The sequence below is a fragment of the Lutra lutra genome, chromosome 14 (assembly GCF_902655055.1).
Source record: "Lutra lutra chromosome 14, mLutLut1.2, whole genome shotgun sequence".
NCBI classification, from domain to species: domain Eukaryota; kingdom Metazoa; phylum Chordata; class Mammalia; order Carnivora; family Mustelidae; genus Lutra; species Lutra lutra.
The window spans coordinates 197,143-216,130 of NC_062291.1; the positions used below are offsets into that span (position 1 = coordinate 197,143).

The window sequence follows — 18,988 nt, forward strand, 5'->3', positions numbered from 1 at the left end:
ATTGGATTCATCAAGCTCTCTCGCTAAAGATGCCGGCAGTTCCTAGAGTAGGAGAGTTGCAGAGGCTGTCCCGGGACACGGGGGAGGTGGTGGCAGCTGCCCGCAGGCCACGCACTGGCTGTCCCGGAACCACGGGGTCTCGGAGGAGTTTTTTTCCCACTGTAGGCTTTGATCACGAGGTAGTGAGTGCCCCATCCCATGACGTTCCAAGCATGGGCCCTGGGTCAGGGGTGCCTGTGAGGGGCTCACCTCTGCTTTCAGTGCCGAGATTCAGGGCTGTCTGTCTGTCTTACTGGCACACGGTTCGGGGCCTGAAGGACTGAGACGGGAACTCAGTGTCAGGCTTGCGGTCTGACCCTGGGGCCTGAGGGCGACGGGGGTCGGTTTCTCTTCCACCTTCTAGACTGGGAACTTGCTGCTTAGGGGCCATGTGACCCCGGGCAAGTGACTCAGTCTGAGCTTCAGTTTCTTCATCTGGAAAATGGGGATAATAGTCATAAGGTTGTTGCAGGGATTAAGTGAGGTCACTGGGGCTCCTCAAACCAGGCTGGGCATGCAGAGCGCGCACAGCAGCCACTGGTCAGTGCACTCCTGCCTCTGAAGCACTCCGGCCAGCTGAAAGGCTTAGGGCGGGGGGGGGGGGCTTCAGCTCCTCCCGCTCTTGTAGCTAGTGCTTTCTTGACATCTGAGACTGGGCCCCCACCTTGCCCTCTTTCCCTGACGGATGTTTCCGAAACCTGAGGTGCCCAGAGCCTCAGGGGACAGGCCATGGCATGTCCTGCTCCATCCAGAGGCACTTCCCGGTGACTTCTGGGCCCCACCTTTGGGTCATGTGGTTGCTGCCTCTCTAAAAGCTCCCAGCCCAGGCCCTGTTGTGCTTCAAATGCCCCAGTGGCTGGGAGTCTGTCTGTTTCCACAGAGCTGTGGCCAGCAGAGAAGTGGGCTCAAGAGACAGCAGGGCTGGGAACAGCTTCTAACCTCTCCCGGAGGTGTCTGGGTCTGCGCACTGCACTTCCCCTTCTCTGCCTGCTGGACTTGCCTCACTACCCACTTTCAGTGTTGAAGTCACCTCATCTATCTCAGATAGCTCACCCAGGGGCCTCTCTTCCGCTTCCCTCCAGACAACACCTCCCCACTGGCTGACCTGGGCGTCTACCAACAGTGATCCTAACCCTTGCCTTTACTGTCTCATCCAAGCCCATGAACTGCTTTGTGACCTGAGACAAGTCTCAGCCTCAGTTCTCGAATCTATGAAATGGGGAGCTGGTCTCCTTACTTGCTGAGGGCTCTTGTAGCAAAACAAATCTAATAACATTTCTTTTCTGATCTAACTGTATGCATCCACTGAGCAAAAGTGTAGGCAACTGGCCTACATATCCCTGGTTGGGGATGTTGTCCCACATTTCTTCAATCGAGTCTCTAAAGATCTCAAGGCTGTATGACCTTCTTGCCCCACCTGTGTTTGTCTATGTGGAGTGTCCTTGGGACGATTGTCAAGTTTGTGGTGCTGGGGTTTTTACTCATGGGTCCTCTTCCGGATCTTTCTTTGTGGAGCAGCATTCACCAAGAGCCTGGGAGGGACTCCCCACACCCCTAGCATCACATGCACACACCCATGCACACACACACGCATACATATACACACATGGCAGGATGGGGCCATGGAAAGCTTAGGACTGGACCAATACCTGGAGCTCCAACTCTGTCTCTAAACCTTAGTTTCTGGGTGACTTTGAACAGTGACTCTGCTCATAGTCTCAGTTGCTAGCTGAGAAGCAAGGGAGCAAGTGTGAACGTGAACCTGTTGATTTTCTGTGTGGTTTGAAGAGAACAACAACAGGAGAAGGGTTTCCCAAGCTTGTGTGACACAGTCTGGGTGGGTCCCAGGTGCCCAGCCCCGGGAGAAATACCAGGAGTCACCGCAGTTCCCATCCCAGCCTGGGAGCTGTCCAGGTGCGGGGCTCCGCAGCTGATGGGAGCAGAGAGCCAGGGTGGGCTCTCTGGTCTTTGATTCTTCTGATTCTGTCCCTTATAGGACTCGAGCTGCTCAGAGCCCCAGTTGGAGCAGCCATGACCCGCTGGACGTCCCTCCAGGCATCCAGGCCACATAAACCTGCCCCCTGCGGTCCAGTGGCCTGCCGCCAGCATCTAAGTACCCAGGCCCTGGCCTCCTCTGCCTGGAGGGCCCAGGAATCTGGGGTTGAGCCATCTTCTTGGTGCAGTAGCCGGGGTCCTCACCACCCCCGGATCCCTGCCTCCTGGCCCAGGCAGAAGCAGCATCCACCATCACAGCCCCAGGCCTCAGCTCCTCAGACCTATGGTGAGGTGGCCAGCTAGAGTAGCTGCGGGGGGCGGTGGCAGCGTGAGAAGAGGCCCCCGCAGAGCCTGCTGTGCCCACGACAGGAGACCTCGCATTAGCTAGACTGGTTCAAATTTCGGCTCTCCTGCTTATTGGCTGTGTGACTTTGGGGAAGTCACTTAACCTCTCTGAATCTCCATTCATGGTAGAAGCAATGATGGCAGCCAGCTTCTTGGGGTTTTGCAAGGAGAATCTAAGACCATTTGCTAATGTGTCTGGCCTGCTTTCTCTGCAGTTTGAGAAGTGGGCAGTAAGGGCCGTGAGTGTTACATACGAGCCTGCTCTGGGGATTCAGAAGCATCTGGCAACGGAGACAGACCCTAGGAGGGATGTGCAGCTGGCTGCTCATGTGGAATTCTCCCTCACCTGTCTCCCAGGTGTTCAAAGCGGAGGTCAGATGTTGTGCTCCCTCTGAGGCCCTGACTGCACCTGGTCACACAGATGGGGGCTAAATCCCAGTGTTGCCTCCCCCTGGCTGTGTCGCTTCCTGTTTCTGGGTTTCTGGTGGGTGCTCGGCCACCTGGCTCTGCTTCTGGACCAGCTGCCCTGGGACCTTCTTATCTGGGGCCTCATTGTCTTCTGGGCACTTGAGGGCTCCCAGCCTTGTCTAACACTGGCCTCCCAGTGTGATCAGGTGGGGATTTGGGGTGGATGGGGTCCCCAGTGTTGGAGAGTATTATGCCCGACTCAGCATCCTGGCCAGGCCAGATGGCCAGTGTTCTCCCCCTCCTTCCAGCTCAGCCCTGCTGAGCCAGGCTGAGGGCCTAAGCACCTGCAGCCCTGATGCTAAGGGCTAGATGGCCTCAGTGCCCACAGGTCCAGGCGGCACCATGGCCTCTGGCCTGCAGGTGCCTCGGCCTGGCACCAACAGGCCAGCCGGGAGCCAGTGAGGCCCTGGGGGAGGGGCCCGTCTGGGTGCTGAATGTGGGGTATGGGCCTGAAAGCAGTGTGTCCGGTTGCAGGTGTCATGCCGTGGGACATGCTTGAGACAGCTTGGTGTGTGTACGTGTGTGTGTGTGTGTCTGCGCGCGTTTACGACAAACCCACCAATGTTCCCCTGAATGGGCCAAGGACAGTGGCGCTCTGAGTGTTTCCCTACATGTTGTCATTTAGAGCTGAGAAAGGCAGTGATGGGAAGGCCACTGGAATGGGGTCAGTCATTGACCCCTCTGGGCACTGACCCGTGGACCCCCTCCTAGTTACGGATGGAGGCTGTGGTATATGGGCACTGAGAGTGGGAGCCGTGGAGCACAGGGCTCGAGCATCACGAGGGCATTCTCGGGGCCAGGCTCTGCTCAAGGCCCGGGGGATGAGACAGCAGTGAACCACACGGCAAACTCACGATGCTCGGGAGGCCAGTGGTCTCACAGTGGGATCGGTGGGTGAGTGCGACCCCAGGCCTGTCCTTCCCGTTACTGTTACTACTGTTACGGTGTCAGAGGTTGGTGCTTTGGGGTTACCGTGAGGACCTGGGTGAGGGGTTACAGTCTCCCATGGGTTCAGGAAGCTGCTCCTGGGCACGGAGGCCAGGGACTGAGGAAGGTAAGGCAGCGGGAGGGTGTCTGGGCTGAGAGTGTGAGGGCCCATCCTGAGGAGCAGCGCACAGGCTGGGAGCTGTAGCGGGTGAGAGGAGGCGCCTGGGCCTGAGAGCTGAGGGGCCCCGGACTCCATTCACGCTGGCCTCGCAGGTGCCAGCAGAGACCGGCTTTGAGCAGAGGACAGCCAGGCTCCCCCTCTGCCTCTGGACCGGGGGGGGGGGGGGCTGGAACACAAAGGCTAGCGAGGCGGCCGCCGTGCTGGTCCAGGTGGGTGATGACGGGGATTTAGACCACAGCGGTGGGAGAAGAGGTAAGATCGTAAATACACTTTGGAAGCGGAGCCTTTGGTAGGGGGGCGCTCAGATGGGCTGAGGATGAAGCCAAGGCTTTTGGCCAGAGCTCCTGGGAGGCTCCAGGTCTGTTTTCCAAGCCGAGAAGGAGGGTGAGGGGCTGGCTAAGGAAGGAAGATGGAGAGCTCAGTGGGGGGTGAGTTAGGGTGCCTTCTGTCTTCTCTGTTGCAGGAGCCGCCCCCCATGGAGCCAGCCCAGGGGCAAGCCAGGGCCCCCCCATCCCCGGAATGACCTCAGTCGGCAGGGCCAACCCCTACAGTATTGTGTCATCGGAGGAGGACGGGCTGCACCTGGTCACCATGTCGGGGGCCAACGGCTTCGGCAACGGCAAGGTGCACACGCAGCACCGATGCCAGAACCGCTTCGTCAAGAAGAATGGCCAGTGCAACATCGAGTTCGCCAACATGGATGAGAAGTCGCAGCGCTACCTGGACGACATGTTCACCACCTGCGTGGACATCCGCTGGCGCTACATGCTGCTCATCTTCTCGCTGGCCTTCCTCGCCTCCTGGTTCCTGTTCGGCGTCATCTTTTGGGTCATCGCCGTGGTGCACGGTGACCTGGAGCCGGCCGAGGGGCGTGGCTGCACGCCTTGCGAGATGCAGGTGCATGGCTTCATGGCGGCTTTCCTCTTTTCCATCGAGACGCAGACCACCATCAGCTACGGGCTGCGCTGTGTGACGGAGGAGTGCCCGGTGGCCGTGGTCATGGTGGTGGCGCAGTCCATCATGGGCTGCATCATCGACTCCTTCATGATCGGCGCCATCATGGCCAAGAAGGCTCGGCCCAAGGAGCGGGCACAGACGCTGCTGTTCAGCCACAACGCTGTGGTGGCCCCGCGCGACGGCAAGCTCTGCCTCATGTGGCGCGTGGGCAACCTGCGCAAGAGCCACATCGTGGAGGTGCACGTGCGGGCCCGGCTCATCAAGCCGCGGGTCACCAAGGAGGGCAAGTACATCCCGCTGGACCAGATCGACATCGACATCGGCTTTGACAAGGGCCTCGACCGCATCTTCCTTGTGTCCCGCATCACCATCCTGCATGAGATCGACGAGGCCAGCCCATTGTTTGGCATCAGCCAGCAGGACTTGGAGACGGATGACTTCGAGGTCGTGGTCATCCTGGAGGGCATGGTGGAGGCCACGGCCATGACCACGCAGGCCCCCAGCTCCTACCTGGCCAACGAGATCCTGTGGGGCCACCGCTTTGAGCCTGTCCTCTTGGAGGAGAAGAACCAGTACAAGATATACTACTCCCACTTCCATAAGACCTACGAAGTGCCCTCCACACCACACTGCAGGGCCAAGGACCTGGTGGAGAACAAATTCCTGCTGCCCAGTGCCAACTCCTTCTGTTCCGAGAACGAGCTGGCTTTCCTGAGCCGCAATGAGGAGGATGAGGCAGATGGAGACCAGGATGGCCGCAGCCCGCAGGCCCGGCATGACTTTGACAGACCTCAGGCCAGTGGTGGCGGCCTCGAGCAGCGGCCTTACAGACGGGACTCAGAGATCTGAGCCACCATAGGCCAAGGTGCAGCATCCGCCCCACCAGGGAAAGGCCCGGTGTCCCTCGAGGGCCCTGGGTTTGAGCACAACGGGCCAGGTGCCCTGGTTTCAGACTCAGTAGTGTTTTAGATGTTTTATGTTTCTTCACAGTGGACTGGGAAGGTTGGCGGGAGAATGGGTGACCAAAGCGGGCCGCCACTGGCCTCAGAGGCCGGAGCAGGTGCAGGGAGGTAGCCTCTTGGGGTCCGGGCCAGGATCCAGGGGCTTCTGCCTGAGGCTACAACTGCGGCCTGCCCAGAGTTGGCTCAGTGGCCATCCAGCCTCTGTGGGTGAAGGCTGGCAGGCTGCAGGGCACCTCGCTGGTTTTTAACTTGGGGAGAAACACTGGTTTTGGCTTTCTCAACCATAGCTTGAGTAAGACTGTTTACAAAAAAAAAAAAAAATTAACATGTGATTGACAAAAAAAAATTTAATTTCTGGGGATTATAAAAATGGACAGTGAGAATTCCATTGGTCTGCCGAGATGCAGGCATCAGATGGGAGCTCCATGAGGTTCCCTGAGGCTGGATAGGCCTCTCCTCCATGAAGGCCGAGTGTGTGCCCGGAGGTGCTGTCCACACAAGCACAAGTGAGGGGCTCATCTGTGGTTCCTTCTGCTCACGGGCAGATTAGATGATGTTTGTCATGGAAAAACCAAGACCATGTTAATGATCATAATAAAAGTTTTCCAGAGTCACAGAGATGGGGGTAGGGGCTGGGAAAAAAACTAGTTTGAGCTTTTTGAGTTTGAGTTTTGTACCTTAGAGGTGCGTCTCAGGGCTGGATATGGGACCTGCCTGCCATGGAGGGCCTGCTCTCCCCACCTCCACCAGATTTTCCTGTTTTACTTCTCTCCTTTTCTTCCCGATAGCCTCCACCCTTTCCGCAGTGAGGGACGCTTGGAATATGTTGGAGTAGATGGCTCCATGGGAAGGGAGGGCGGGTTCCCAGATGCCCAGGAAGCAGATTGACCCTATTCCCACAGGACCCCAGTGTAAGTCATGCCTTAGAGACCCCAAGGGCCAGCCCCAGTTGTTTCTGTTTTTCTCAGACTCACCGGTCCTCCCAGCTGCCCCCGATTCCACCACGAAGTCCGCACCAGCCTGTGTGTCTTGGCCAGCTCTCCGCACCTGGGCCAGCCTAGGTGAGTGCAGGGGCGTCCCAGCCAGGCTGTCCCCGCTGAAGGGCGGAGGAATGATCTTAGAAGAGGTGTGCAGTTGTCAGCCAAGATGACTGGAAGTGGCGCTTGCATCCTGGTAGCCTCATGAGGAAGAAGTTTGCAGCTATTGGCTCTGCTGGCCAGGAAGCAGGCCCCTGGGCCACGGGCTGCCCAGCGTGGGCTTGTTCTTGGTAGAGGACACAGCTGGCGGGGATGGAGCAGGCCAGGCCCTTCCCAGGACAACTAAGAATTTTGTCCTCTCGAATGACCAGGCCTGTTAGGAAGTCCTTAATTAGAAAGCCCGTATGTGTCTCCCTAGCCTGTCAGCCTCAGCCACCCCAAGCCATGCCCTCCAAGACAGCTAGGCACCCAGGACCCTGGCCCAAGTGAGGAAACTGAGGCAGACTGCAAGGTCACGCAGTCGGTGGGTGGGACTTGGGAGGCCTGGAGAGGCCAGGGGCCTGGGGTGAGTGTTCTTGCCTCTCCTCTCCTCTTCTACCCATCCCCAGGGCAGCTGGAGACCTGGCCTGAGGTCTGAGGCCTTGGAAGGTCTGGGCATGAGCTATCGGTTCCAACCCATAGACACCCCGGGTCCGTGCCCTGAGGGATGCCTGACTCCCAGCATCCTGCCCTAGCCTTAGGCCCCAGCCTCATTTCCCACTGGGGTGCTTCAGGCTGTAGAGGGTAGCTCTTTCCTCTTAGGATCTGCTGGAGGGGACTCAGCTCCTTCCCAGCCCAGGGCCTGGCTTCTAGCCCTGAGCCTGGCTGGCTTTCTCCATTTCAGCTCTGGGGGGCAAGGGTAGAGTTGATATGGGAGGGCTCACCTGCCCGCCCCCTCCCAGACTGTCTGGCTGAACGGGGGAGGGATGAGATGGCCTCAGCCACTTGGGGCTGGCACAAGGGCCTGTGTTCTGCTCTGCCTGGCCGCAGGAGAGCCTTACAGGGCTGGGTGGGGCAGGCTTCCACTGCTACCATCTGGAGCAGAGCCCAGAGCCTCTGGGTCCCCCAAGGCTCCTGCCACCTCAGTGGCTGGGTGCACCTCCTCTCAGGCCTGTCACCCTCCCAGGCCCACGCTGGACGGTTCAGCCCCAGACCCTGGGGGAGAGCAGCCCTGAGCTGCCTTTCATCTCTCACCAAAGGCAGATGCTGCGTTTTCAAACTCTTCTGCCCTCTTTTTTTTTCCCTTCCCTGTATTTATTTATTTATTTATTTATTTATTTATTTATTTATTACCTGTGCTAAAGACCAAAATAGTCTCCCTCTTTAGTGCACTTGAAACGGGAGGGTGGATGGGAGGAGCCGTGTGTGTCCAGAGCAAGGATTCCGTTGTCCCTGGGGAGTGTGTGCTGGAGGGTGTGTGTGTGTGCCCTTGTATGTGTGAGTGTGTGTGTGTGTATGCATGTGTGTGTGTACATGTGTGTGTGTGGAGAGCACCAACCCTCTGAGTGTGTCACATGCCATGTGTGGTGCGTGTGCCAAGCACAGGTGAGTGGGAAGCATTTGTGCACCTGGGTGTGTGTGTTGGGTGTGCGTGTGAGTGTACATGGTGTCTGGTCTGTGTGCTGTGCAGGTGTGTGTAGCCATATACTCCCACCCTCACCCTCCCAGGCAGTGGGATTTCCAAGAAATTTCTCGATAGCCAGAACCAGGAGGTGTGGAGGTTGGAGTGAGCCAAGAACGGGGCCTCTGATGCCCTCCTCCCTGACACACTGAGCTGCTTACGTGGGAAAGGGGCTGTGCTGGCCGTATGTGTGTGTGTGTGTGTGTGTGTGTGAGCACCGAGTGTGTGGCATCACATGTGCCATCATCTCATCTCTGTACAAGCATATGTGTGCAATTACAGCTTTGCCTGAGTGCAGGAGTGTGTGGACCCACAGTTCATGGGAGTGCTGTACAGGTGTGTGCCCATGAGGATCTCCCTGTGTGTGTGAGTCTGGGCTGATGACATATATGCAGTATGTATGTGTGTATAGTACACACACGCATAGCTCTCTGTGTATTTGCCCAAAGGCGCATGTGTTTGAGTGTGTGTTTTATATGCAGGCTTGGTGTAGTGTTCACCAGGCTATGGGGCCAGGCACACAGCGCGCAGGACGGACACCAGCTGTGACCATGGGCACGGCTGAACCCAGCAGTCTCGCTGGCCCTGTGCCCTGATTATGTCCACACGGGAATGTGTGGAATGTGTGTGCTGCCATGAGGCTTTTGTTCACATGGACACGAGGTCCTATCTGCGTGTGTGGGTGAGTGCTGCGTATGGACGGTGTCTGCATGTGTGTGTGTGTCCCCGTGAACACGCAGGTGCACGTGGTGCATTTGGTTCACAGAGCTGGTGCCTGCCTGCTGGGGGCTGTAGGCATGGGCACATGGGAGCACGTGCGGGTCCCAGGAGTGTGTGCACTTGAACATCTGTGGAAGTGGCGTGTCCGCGTGCATGCCTGTGCGTGCTGCTTGGGACATGGTGGCCGCCCCCCGTGACCTGCTGGTGCTATGCCCCCTGGTCCCTGCCTGCCCGAGGGTCCTTGCGGGGTCCTGGGGCCAAGAGCAGGGGCCTGATGGGAAGGAGGCCCCTGCACAGGGGTGTCTGCTCTGCGTGAGGTCATAGAATGTCAAATCTATTTTAAATGGTGAAACTGGAGAATTTTCATGTTATTTTCAATACATAGCGGTATCTAAAGACAAAGGCCACAAGACTAGACCACATTAAATGCATTTTGATCTCTTTGAGTGCAACCGTGTGGAGATGTGTGTTTGAAAATCCCTGCCTGGCATTCTTGGGCTCGGTCAGCCCCCTGTGACCCAGAGCCTGGGGGGCCAGGGTTGGGTTGGGTCCAGTGGGAGCCCTGGGAGAGAGGACAGAGCCCCGCCCGCTTACAGACCCCAGCAAGTTCTTCCAGCTGGGACATGCCCCCACGGGCCCCTGTGACCTCGCACCCTCTCCTGCACAGGCCCTGGAGTGCGCCCTCCCACCTCCTCATGCTGGATTTGATACCTCCCCAGCTGTGTGACCTCGGGCCACTTCCCTGTCCTCCCTGGGCCCACACGCCCCCCTTTTACTTCCTTCTGCTGAGATTCAGGGTATGCATCCACATGCGGCTGTGTGCTGCGTGTGGGAGAACGGCCGCTCTTTCTGAGGACTCCATCGTGGGAGACCCACGCCAGCCCTGGTTCTCACCACAGTGACAGGACAGAGAGCCACGGTGGGCAGGCAGAGGGCCTGCGGACCCCTCCTCCATCCTGGCACGGTGACAGGGAGGAATTGGAGTGGTGTTCTCCCTGGCGAGGCCGGGATGAGGAGGGCCACAGGGCAGATAGGGCTGCCGGCAGGGACAAGAGGACACGCAGGGAGGAAGACATGCGAGGCCCATCTAGGGGAAAGGAGAATTTTTTCTGTACCAAGCGCTCAGTCTCTGGGGTGTCAGTGGCCTTCTGGCAGAGGCTCACAGGGAGAAAATTCTTTCCTTTGCCCCAGCTCGTTCCCTCACTGGAGAACTTCTCTGCATCAGTGAAGGACCCCAGGGACACTTCATTCTGTACTATTCAGGGGATGATTCAGAATAAGGAGCTCAGGCAGAGGTGCTATGCAGGGATGAAGGACAGGAGGTCGGGAGGGGCTGGGGACGGGTCACAAAGGCTTCTTGGAGGCTGTTCGTCTGGGTTGAACCTGGAGACAGGAAGACCCTGAAGGTAGTTGGCTTGATCTGGGGGTGGCAGTGGGGTTGGGGATCCCCGCTCCTAGTCCCAGAGCCCTCCTAGATACCCCAATACTGGAGTCTAAGCCAGTTGGGGCCAATGAGCCATGGCCTCCCCAGTCCCCCGAGCACTAGTTCCCGCAGACAGGTGTGGGGCCCCAGTCAGCACTGGATAAATGTCTATGACTCCAATCAGGCGGCACTGGAGTTCAGCAGTCTTGAGGTACCTGTTGTCTTCCCTTCAGTCAGACCCCAGGTCACTCTCTTGCTTGGTGACCTGTACTGAATTCCTTTTCCCCTGTGCTCTCAGTCTCCCTGTCTATAAAAAAAGCGGCGGGGGTGGGGGTATTATAAGATATGTTAGCTCATATCCTTGTGGAAAGAATGAGAAGGAGAAAGAAAGGGACTCAGCAGCCACCTAGCACATACTAAATGCCACAAGCGACAATCTGTAAAATTCCCAATGAATTCATGGAATGAGGTGGTGGTGGTGGTCAGTTTCAGGGCTTCAGTGTGAGTTCTGGTTCTTTTCACTGTACATAGAGCCAGATGGTCAGAGCAGCATCTGAATTTCATTGGACATAGAAAAACTTGAAAGAATTAGCTGTAGGGTGGTATTAGAATTCTGAAGTCCCAAAGCACCAGTCTTTTTCATTTTCAATAAAAGCCAGAAAATCCGTATCCTCCATAGCATGATGGGTGGCAGCAGCCATATCTGTGGCCTCCCCAGCCCCACCCTAGGCCTCTGAAGCCACCATAACCAGAGCCATAGCCTAGGCCATAGCCACAGCCCAGGCTTCCCCATCGACAGCAGGCCACCATAGTAGTTGCCATAGTAGTAGCTCATAGTGTCAGGAGCTGGGGATTTTGTTCGATATGGATATGTGTTTCCCAAGTGTGAATGTTGCCATCGGCCCTGGGACTCTTACGCATTTCCAAAAAGGGTGTGGCAATAAAAACAGACTTGCATAATCTTCATTCCATGGCCGCAATGACATGAAAAACAGACTCATTATTTGTTTTCTGCTTTAGGACAGCTTACAGATTCCAGTGAAATATGCCTGGCTGTGTTAACAATGATCAAGGTATATCTAAAGACCACACGTACAATGACTGCCATCCCTAAAATCCTCTAGCCAGACATCATATCATCTCATCTCTGTTCAAAATGATGGAGACATTCTTTACTGAATGAAGTCAGTATCCTGGGAAATTATAGCTAATTTTTCAATGAGGCTGAAAAAATGTTGGTGATCCCTGTTCAAAATCCCCAAATATGTCATTTTTCTAGTTCTAATATGTCAAATATGTCACTTTTCTATTCCATTAAGATCTTGAACAATTTACTTTTTTCTTAAAAAAATTGAATTGCTTAAAAGTTTGGCTGTCATCAGTTTTCTATTCTTTTTGTAATATAAATTGTGAGATTTCTTTTTTCACAATACACTCAAAAAAATAATTCCTAAATCACTGTCAGTGAATTTGGTATTGAATGTCAATTCGCTGCTCCTGACTGGTCAGAGCCATGAGAATCCAGCATATCTTTTTCTTTCAGCACTTGATCTTGAATTTCCAAAATCATCAGCAGAGAAAAATCATAAAAAACTCTCACCTAGGGGCGCCTGGGTGGCTCAGTGGGTTAAGCCGCTGCCTTCGGCTCGGGTCATGATCTCAGGGTCCTGGGATCGAGTCCCGCATCGGGCTCTCTGCTCAGCAAGAAGCCTGCTTCCCTCTCTCTCTCTCTCTCTGCCTTCCTCTCCATCTACTTGTGATCTCTCTCTGTCAAATAAATAAATAAAGTCTTTAAAAAAAAAAAAACCTCTCACCTACATAGGACTCTAGTTTTCATTCTTTAGGAAAATATAACAAAATGCTATGTCCATTTTCCTTTATGTGCTACTTGTCTAGAACCTGTTGGATTTATTTGAGCCAAAAAAAAAAAAAAAGATAAATGAAAATGATCCAACGTCAGTAAGAATAGTTAGACTTCCTCTGTTAATTGTGTCCAGATAGGATCACATCTCCAAGATTCATTTTATAATAAAAGCATCTATAAGACAAGAAGCTAAGTTATTTAATGGATATTAATCATAAACACTAAAAAGATAACAGCAAACAGCATTGTCAGTGGGTCAACAGGAAACATTTTTACATTCAAACCACTAACTGTGAATTTAAATTATGCACCGATTATTTCATAAATGAAATAAATATTCATTATTCATTATATGAAAGAGGTGTCAGTATTTTAAAGCTCCATATATCTAAGAGATCTGTGAGCAAGTCCTCAAGCAACTTAGACCTTTTGAGCCTCTAATGTGAAATGTCCTAAAAAGACACTAATTATATCACTTCCTGCAGGAACTCTAGACACAGGATTGACCCAAGGTGAAATGCACATGTGATAGAGAGCCAATCTCTTTGACCTACCAGGAAATAGAAAGATCAGAATTTGCATTGTTAAAGGTAACAAAATTTCATTTGGAAGATATACTAAGTACAAGTTTGGATTTTGTTGTTGTTATTGCTTTTAAAGATTTTATGTATTTATTTGACAGAGAGAGATCACAAGTAGGCAGAGAGGCAGGCAGAGAGAGAGAGAGAGAGGAAGGAGGCAGGCTCCCTGCTGAGCAGAAACCCCCAATATGGGGCTCCATCCCAGGACCCTGGGATCATGACCTGAGCCAAAGGCAGAGTCTTTAACCCACTGAGCCACCCAGGCACCCCTGGATTTGTTTTTTATTTTATTTTTTTTAACAGCTGTGTATTTTTTCTGAATAAGCTACACCAAAAAGACTTGCAAAATAATTTATTTACATGAAATTAGCAATTTGAAAACACTTTCATGTACATAGTTTCCTCTGGTCCTATTCACAACTTGCTGAGTTTGGGCAGGAAAATGTTATTTTCTTCATTCTTCATGTTTTCTTCATTTGCATTTGGAAATAGAATTATACACCTTAATGATCATTTTTCAGAGACTAGGAGATTTTCTTTAAGTTATATAAGCAAATAAATGAGAATTTATAGTGTGATTCATCTCACTTCACTCCTGCTTTAGATTACTTGGAAGGAATGCATCAAACATTAACTTTTAAAAATCAAAATATAATAGTTAAAATACAATTTGGTTTCTAAAGAGGATTTAGAAATCAACGTTAGTGCCTTGTCCAATTTTTAGCTAATACTTTAATTCTGTCATTGGAGGTCCTAATCAGTCCTAATCAATAACCTCTTTGGGTCACAAAATTCTATTATATTAATGACATTTTTTTCTTTTAACAAATATTCACTGAGCATCTGTCTGTGTTGGGCAATGTATCAATACAAGGGAAACAAAGAGAGCCTGACCTCAAAGCATGTACAATGAAAGAGACACTATTTGTAAATACCATCAATCCACAACCACTATGTATGATGGGCACTAACAAGTCTGTTCCATATTTCTCCATTCCAGCAAATAAACATGGGATGGCTCATTTTAGATCCAAATTAATTGTCTCAGTGAAAAGTGTCAATTTTATCTCACAACAATTTAACAAACTTCATTATTACAAACACACCTCATTTTATTGTGCTTCACTTTTTTGAACTTTTGCAGATATTGCATTTTTTTTTTTTTTTGCAAATTGAAGGTTTGTGGCAACCCTATATCAAATGAGTCTACTAGAGGCATTTTTTTTCCCAACAGCATTTGCTCACTTCATGTCTCTGTGTCATAATCCTTGCAATATTTCAATTTTTGTTCATTACTATTATATTTGTCATGGTGATCTGTGATCAGTGATTATGACTCATTGAAAGCTCAGATGATGGTTAACATTTTTGAACAAAAAAGGTTTTTTTTTTCATGAAGGTATGTCTTTTTTTAGACATAATGCAATTTTACACTTAATTGTATTATGTAAACATAACTTTTACATGTACTAGAAAACAAAAAATTCATTTGCCTTACTTTGTTGCGATATTTGCTTTATTGTGGTGGTTTGGAACCAAACCACAGTATCTCTGAGGTATGCCTGTAATTTAAAAACAAAAGCAAAAACAAAAGCGGCCTACATTCTCCAACATCTGAAGTTTTAGAAAGAGTGCTTGCTTTTTTTTATTATTATTTAAGGTAATTTCCTTATCTTAGACTTTAAAGAAAATAACCAGCAGTAACATGAAATCTGTCTGATGAATGATAAAATTTTTGTCAGTTTTATTTTCAATCCTATAAACTAAAATTTTTAAGACTAAATAATTTACAAGTTTCCTGGAACCCAATGTCCCCAGCAGGAGTGAATATGTGAAAATTAAATATCAGGCAGATGCCGCTAAGAAGGTTATCAAATGACCATCATGTAGGAAAAGGCAGCTAAACAATAAACCATATCATATAAACCAAACAGTACCATTGTTTGATGTAAACGCAGCATGAACTATCCAGAGGAACATGGTATAATTTCAGTTTATTATTTCATCTTTTGATGTGATTGCCATATCAGATCTTTCCCAGATCAGAAAATCTTCCAAGTTACAGAATTCTTGCACTAATTTCCAGATGGTGTGGCCTGGAGAGTGCAAAGTGTCTGAAAGCTACCACGAAAACATTGTTCTCTGAAGACAGGTAGAAATGGCCACCAAACATTGCTGTAACACAGTTGGGTGCCATCTAGAGCAGTGGTTTTCCAGGGAAATTTTTGAGTAATGAAAAGAGTGGGGACCTATAACAAACCAATTAAAAAAACATATTATCTAAGAACATACCCCAAGAAACTAAGTTGGTCACACACTCCCAGTATTTTTAATTCACACTTACTTTGAGAAACAATACACTTTGAGAAGCAAGACCCTCATTCTATAGGTGAGAAACAGAAAGCTCAATTAAGTATATAAACTTGTCAAGGAAACAGAATATACTTTCATATAGATATATATATAGATATAGGTATATCTATATCTATCTATATATATATAGATATATAATTTTACATGTTTATTTTAAGAAATAAAACTGACCTGATTATATATAAAGAACATTAGAAATTTCAAAATTCAGCAATAGCATGGAGGACATGGGGAGTTAAGAGAAGGGAGTTGGGGGAAATTGGAAGGGGAGGTGAACAATGAGAGACTATGGAGTCTGAAAAACAATCTGAAGGGTTTGAAGAGGTGGGGGGGTGGGAGGTTGGGGGATCCAGGTGGTGGGTATTAGAGAGGGCACGGATTCCATGGAGAACTGGGTGTGGTACAAAAACAATGAATACTGTTATGCTGAAAATAAATTAAAAAATGATTAAAAAATGATTAAAAAATTCAGGAGTCGGGAGTCAAGATGGCGGAGAAGTAGCAGGCTGAGACTACTTCGGGTAGCGGGAGATCAGCTAAATAGCTTATCTAAAGATTGCAAACACCTACAAATCCAACGGGAGATTGAAGAGAAGAAGAACAGCAATTCCAGAAACAGAAAATCAACCACTTTCTGCAAGGTAGGACTGGCGGAGAAGTGAATCCAAAGCGACGGGAAGATAGACCGCGGGGGGAGGGGCCGGCTCCCGGCGAGCGGCGGAGCAACGGAGCAAAATCAGGACTTTTAAAAGTCTGTTCCGCTGAGGGACATCGCTCCAGAGGCTTAACTGGGGTGAAGCCCAGGCGGGGTAAGTGCGGCCTCAGGTCCCGCAGGGTCGCAGAAGGATCGGGGGTGTCTCAGTGTCGCAGAGCTTACCGGTATTAGAACGGGGAAGCCGGCTGCAGAGACAGAGCCGAGGAGTGACTCTCAGCTCAGGGTTGCCTTGAACCAGTCCCAGGCTCGGTCAGCTCGGAGCGCGGCCGGAGGCCAGGGTGACGGGAGTCATTGGGCGCTGTTCTCTGAGGGCGCACTGAGGAGTGGGGCCCCGGGCTCTCGGCTCCTCCGGGCCGGAGACCGGGAGGCCGCCATCTTTATTCCCGTCCTCCGGACTCTACGGAAAGCGCTCAGGGAACAAAAGCTCCCGAAAGCAAACCCGAGCGGATGACTCAGCGCGGCCCCGGGTAAGGGCGGTGCAACTCCGCCTGGGGCAAAGACGCTTGAGAATCACTACAATGGGCCCCTCCCCCAGAAGATCTACGGGAAACCCAGCCAGGACCAAGTTCACCTACCAAGGAGAACGGCGGAATTCCAGAGGAGAAGAAAGCAAAGCACGGAACTCATAGCTTTCTCCCCATGATTTTTTAGCCTTGCAGTTAATTTAATTTTTTTTTCTTTTTCAATTTTTTTTCTTTTTCTCTTCTTCTGCTAAATTTTTTTTAACTTTTACCATTTTCTTTTTTTTAACGTTTTTTAAATAGTTTATCTAATATATATATATTTTTTCCTCTTTTTATATTTTTTCTTTATCGGCTTTCTTTTTTTTAATAGTTTTTTTTTTCTTTCTTTCTGAACCCCTTTTTATCCCCTTTCTCCCCCCTCACAATTCAGGATCTCTTCTGATTTGGCTAAAGCATATTTTCCTGGGGTTGTTGCCACCCTTTTAGTATTTTACTTGCTCCTTCATAAACTCTTATCTGGACAAAATGACAAGGCGGAAAAATTCACAACAAAAAAAAGAACAAGAGGCAATACCAAAGGCTAGGGACCTAATCAATACAGACATTGGTAATATGTCAGATATAGAGTTCAGAATGATGATTCTCAAGGTTCTAGCCGGGCTTGAAAAAGGCATGGAAGATATTAAAGCAACCCTCTCGGGAGATATAAAAGCCCTTTCTGGAGAAATAAAAGAACTAAAATCTAACCAAGTTGAAATCAAAAAAGCTATTAATGAGGTGCAATCAAAAATGGAGGCTCTCACTGCTAGGATAAATGAGGCAGAAGAAAGAATTAGCGATATAGAAGACCAAATGACAGAGAATAAAGAAGCTGAGCAAAAGAGGGACAAACAGCTACTGGACCACGAGGGGAGAATTCGAGAGATAAGTGACACCATAAGACGAAACAACATTAGAATAATTGGGATTCCAGAAGAAGAGGAAACAGAGAGGGGAGCAGAAGGTATATTGGAGAGAATTATTGGAGAGAATTTCCCCAATATGGCAAAGGGAACAAGCATCAAAATCCAGGAGGTTCAGAGAACCCCCCTCAAAATCAATAAGAATAGGTCTACACCCCGTCACCTAATAGTAAAATTGACAAGTCTTAGTGACAAAGAAAAGATCCTGAAAGCAGCCCGGGAAAAGAAGTCTGTAACGTACAATGGTAAAAATATTAGATTGGCAGCAGACTTATCCACAGAGACCTGGCAGGCCAGAAAGAGCTGGCATGATATATTCAGAGTACTAAATGAGAAAAACATGCAGCCAAGAATACTATATCCAGCTAGGCTATCATTGAAAATAGACGGAGAGATTAAAAGCTTCCAGGACAAACAAAAACTGAAAGAATTTGCAAATACCAAACCAGCTCTACAGGAAATATTGAAAGGGGTCCTCTAAGCAAAGAGAGACCCTCAAAGTAGTAGATCAGAAAGAAACAGAGACAATATACAATAACAGTCACCTTACAGGCAATACAATGGCACTAAATTCATATCTCTCAATACTTACCCTGAATGTTAATGGGCTAAATGCCCCAATCAAAAGACACAGGGTATCAGAATGGATAAAAAAACAAAAACCATCTATATGTTGCCTACAAGAAATTCATCTTACACCCGAAGACACCTCCAGGTTTAAAGTGAGGGGGTGGAAAAGAATTTACCATGCTAATGGACATCAGAAGAAAGCAGGAGTGGCAATCCTTATATCAGATCAATTAGATTTTAAGCCAAAGATTATAATAAGAGATGAGGAAGGACACTATATCATACTCAAAGGAACTGTCCAACAAGAAGATCTAACAATTTTAAATATCTATGCCCCTAACGTGGGAGCAGCCAACTATATAAACCAATTAATAACAAAATCAAAGAAACACATCGACAAGAATACAATAATAGTAGGGGATTTTAACACTCCCCTCACTGAAATGGACAGATCATCCAAGCAAAAGATCAACAAGGAAATCAAGGCCTTAAATGACACACTGGACCAGATGGACATCACAGATATATTCAGAACATTTCATCCCAAAGCAACAGAATACACATTCTTCTCTAGTGCACATGGAACGTTCTCCAGAATAGATCACATTCTTGGTCCTAAATCAAGTCTCAACCGGTATCAAAAGATTGGGATCATTCCCTGCATATTTTCAGACCACAATGCTCTAAAGCTAGAACTCAATAACAAGAGGAAATTTGGAAAGAAGCCAAATACATGGAGACTAAACAGCATCCTTCTAAAGAATGAATGGGTCAACCAGGAAATCAAAGAAGAATTGAAAAAATT

At 49.8% G+C, this 18,988-nt stretch overlaps 1 protein-coding gene and 1 pseudogene across 1 annotated transcript in view; one reads left to right on the forward strand and one right to left on the reverse strand.

Annotated features, from left to right (window-relative positions):
* Nucleotides 1-5,846, forward strand: part of LOC125085087 (ATP-sensitive inward rectifier potassium channel 12-like) — a 157,431-nt gene extending 151,585 nt beyond the window's left edge. Inside the window, exons 2-3 of the mRNA XM_047703241.1 lie at nucleotides 2,036-2,320; nucleotides 4,419-5,846. Of these exons, the coding sequence (XP_047559197.1) occupies nucleotides 2,071-2,320; nucleotides 4,419-5,761 (1,593 nt within the window). The 5' untranslated portion in view covers nucleotides 2,036-2,070 and the 3' untranslated portion in view covers nucleotides 5,762-5,846. The remainder of the gene's footprint in view (nucleotides 1-2,035; nucleotides 2,321-4,418) is intronic.
* Nucleotides 5,847-11,175: 5,329 nt separating this feature from the next.
* On the reverse strand, nucleotides 11,176-11,489 carry LOC125084536 (keratin-associated protein 19-6-like; annotated as a pseudogene).
* Nucleotides 11,490-18,988: the final 7,499 nt, after the last annotated feature.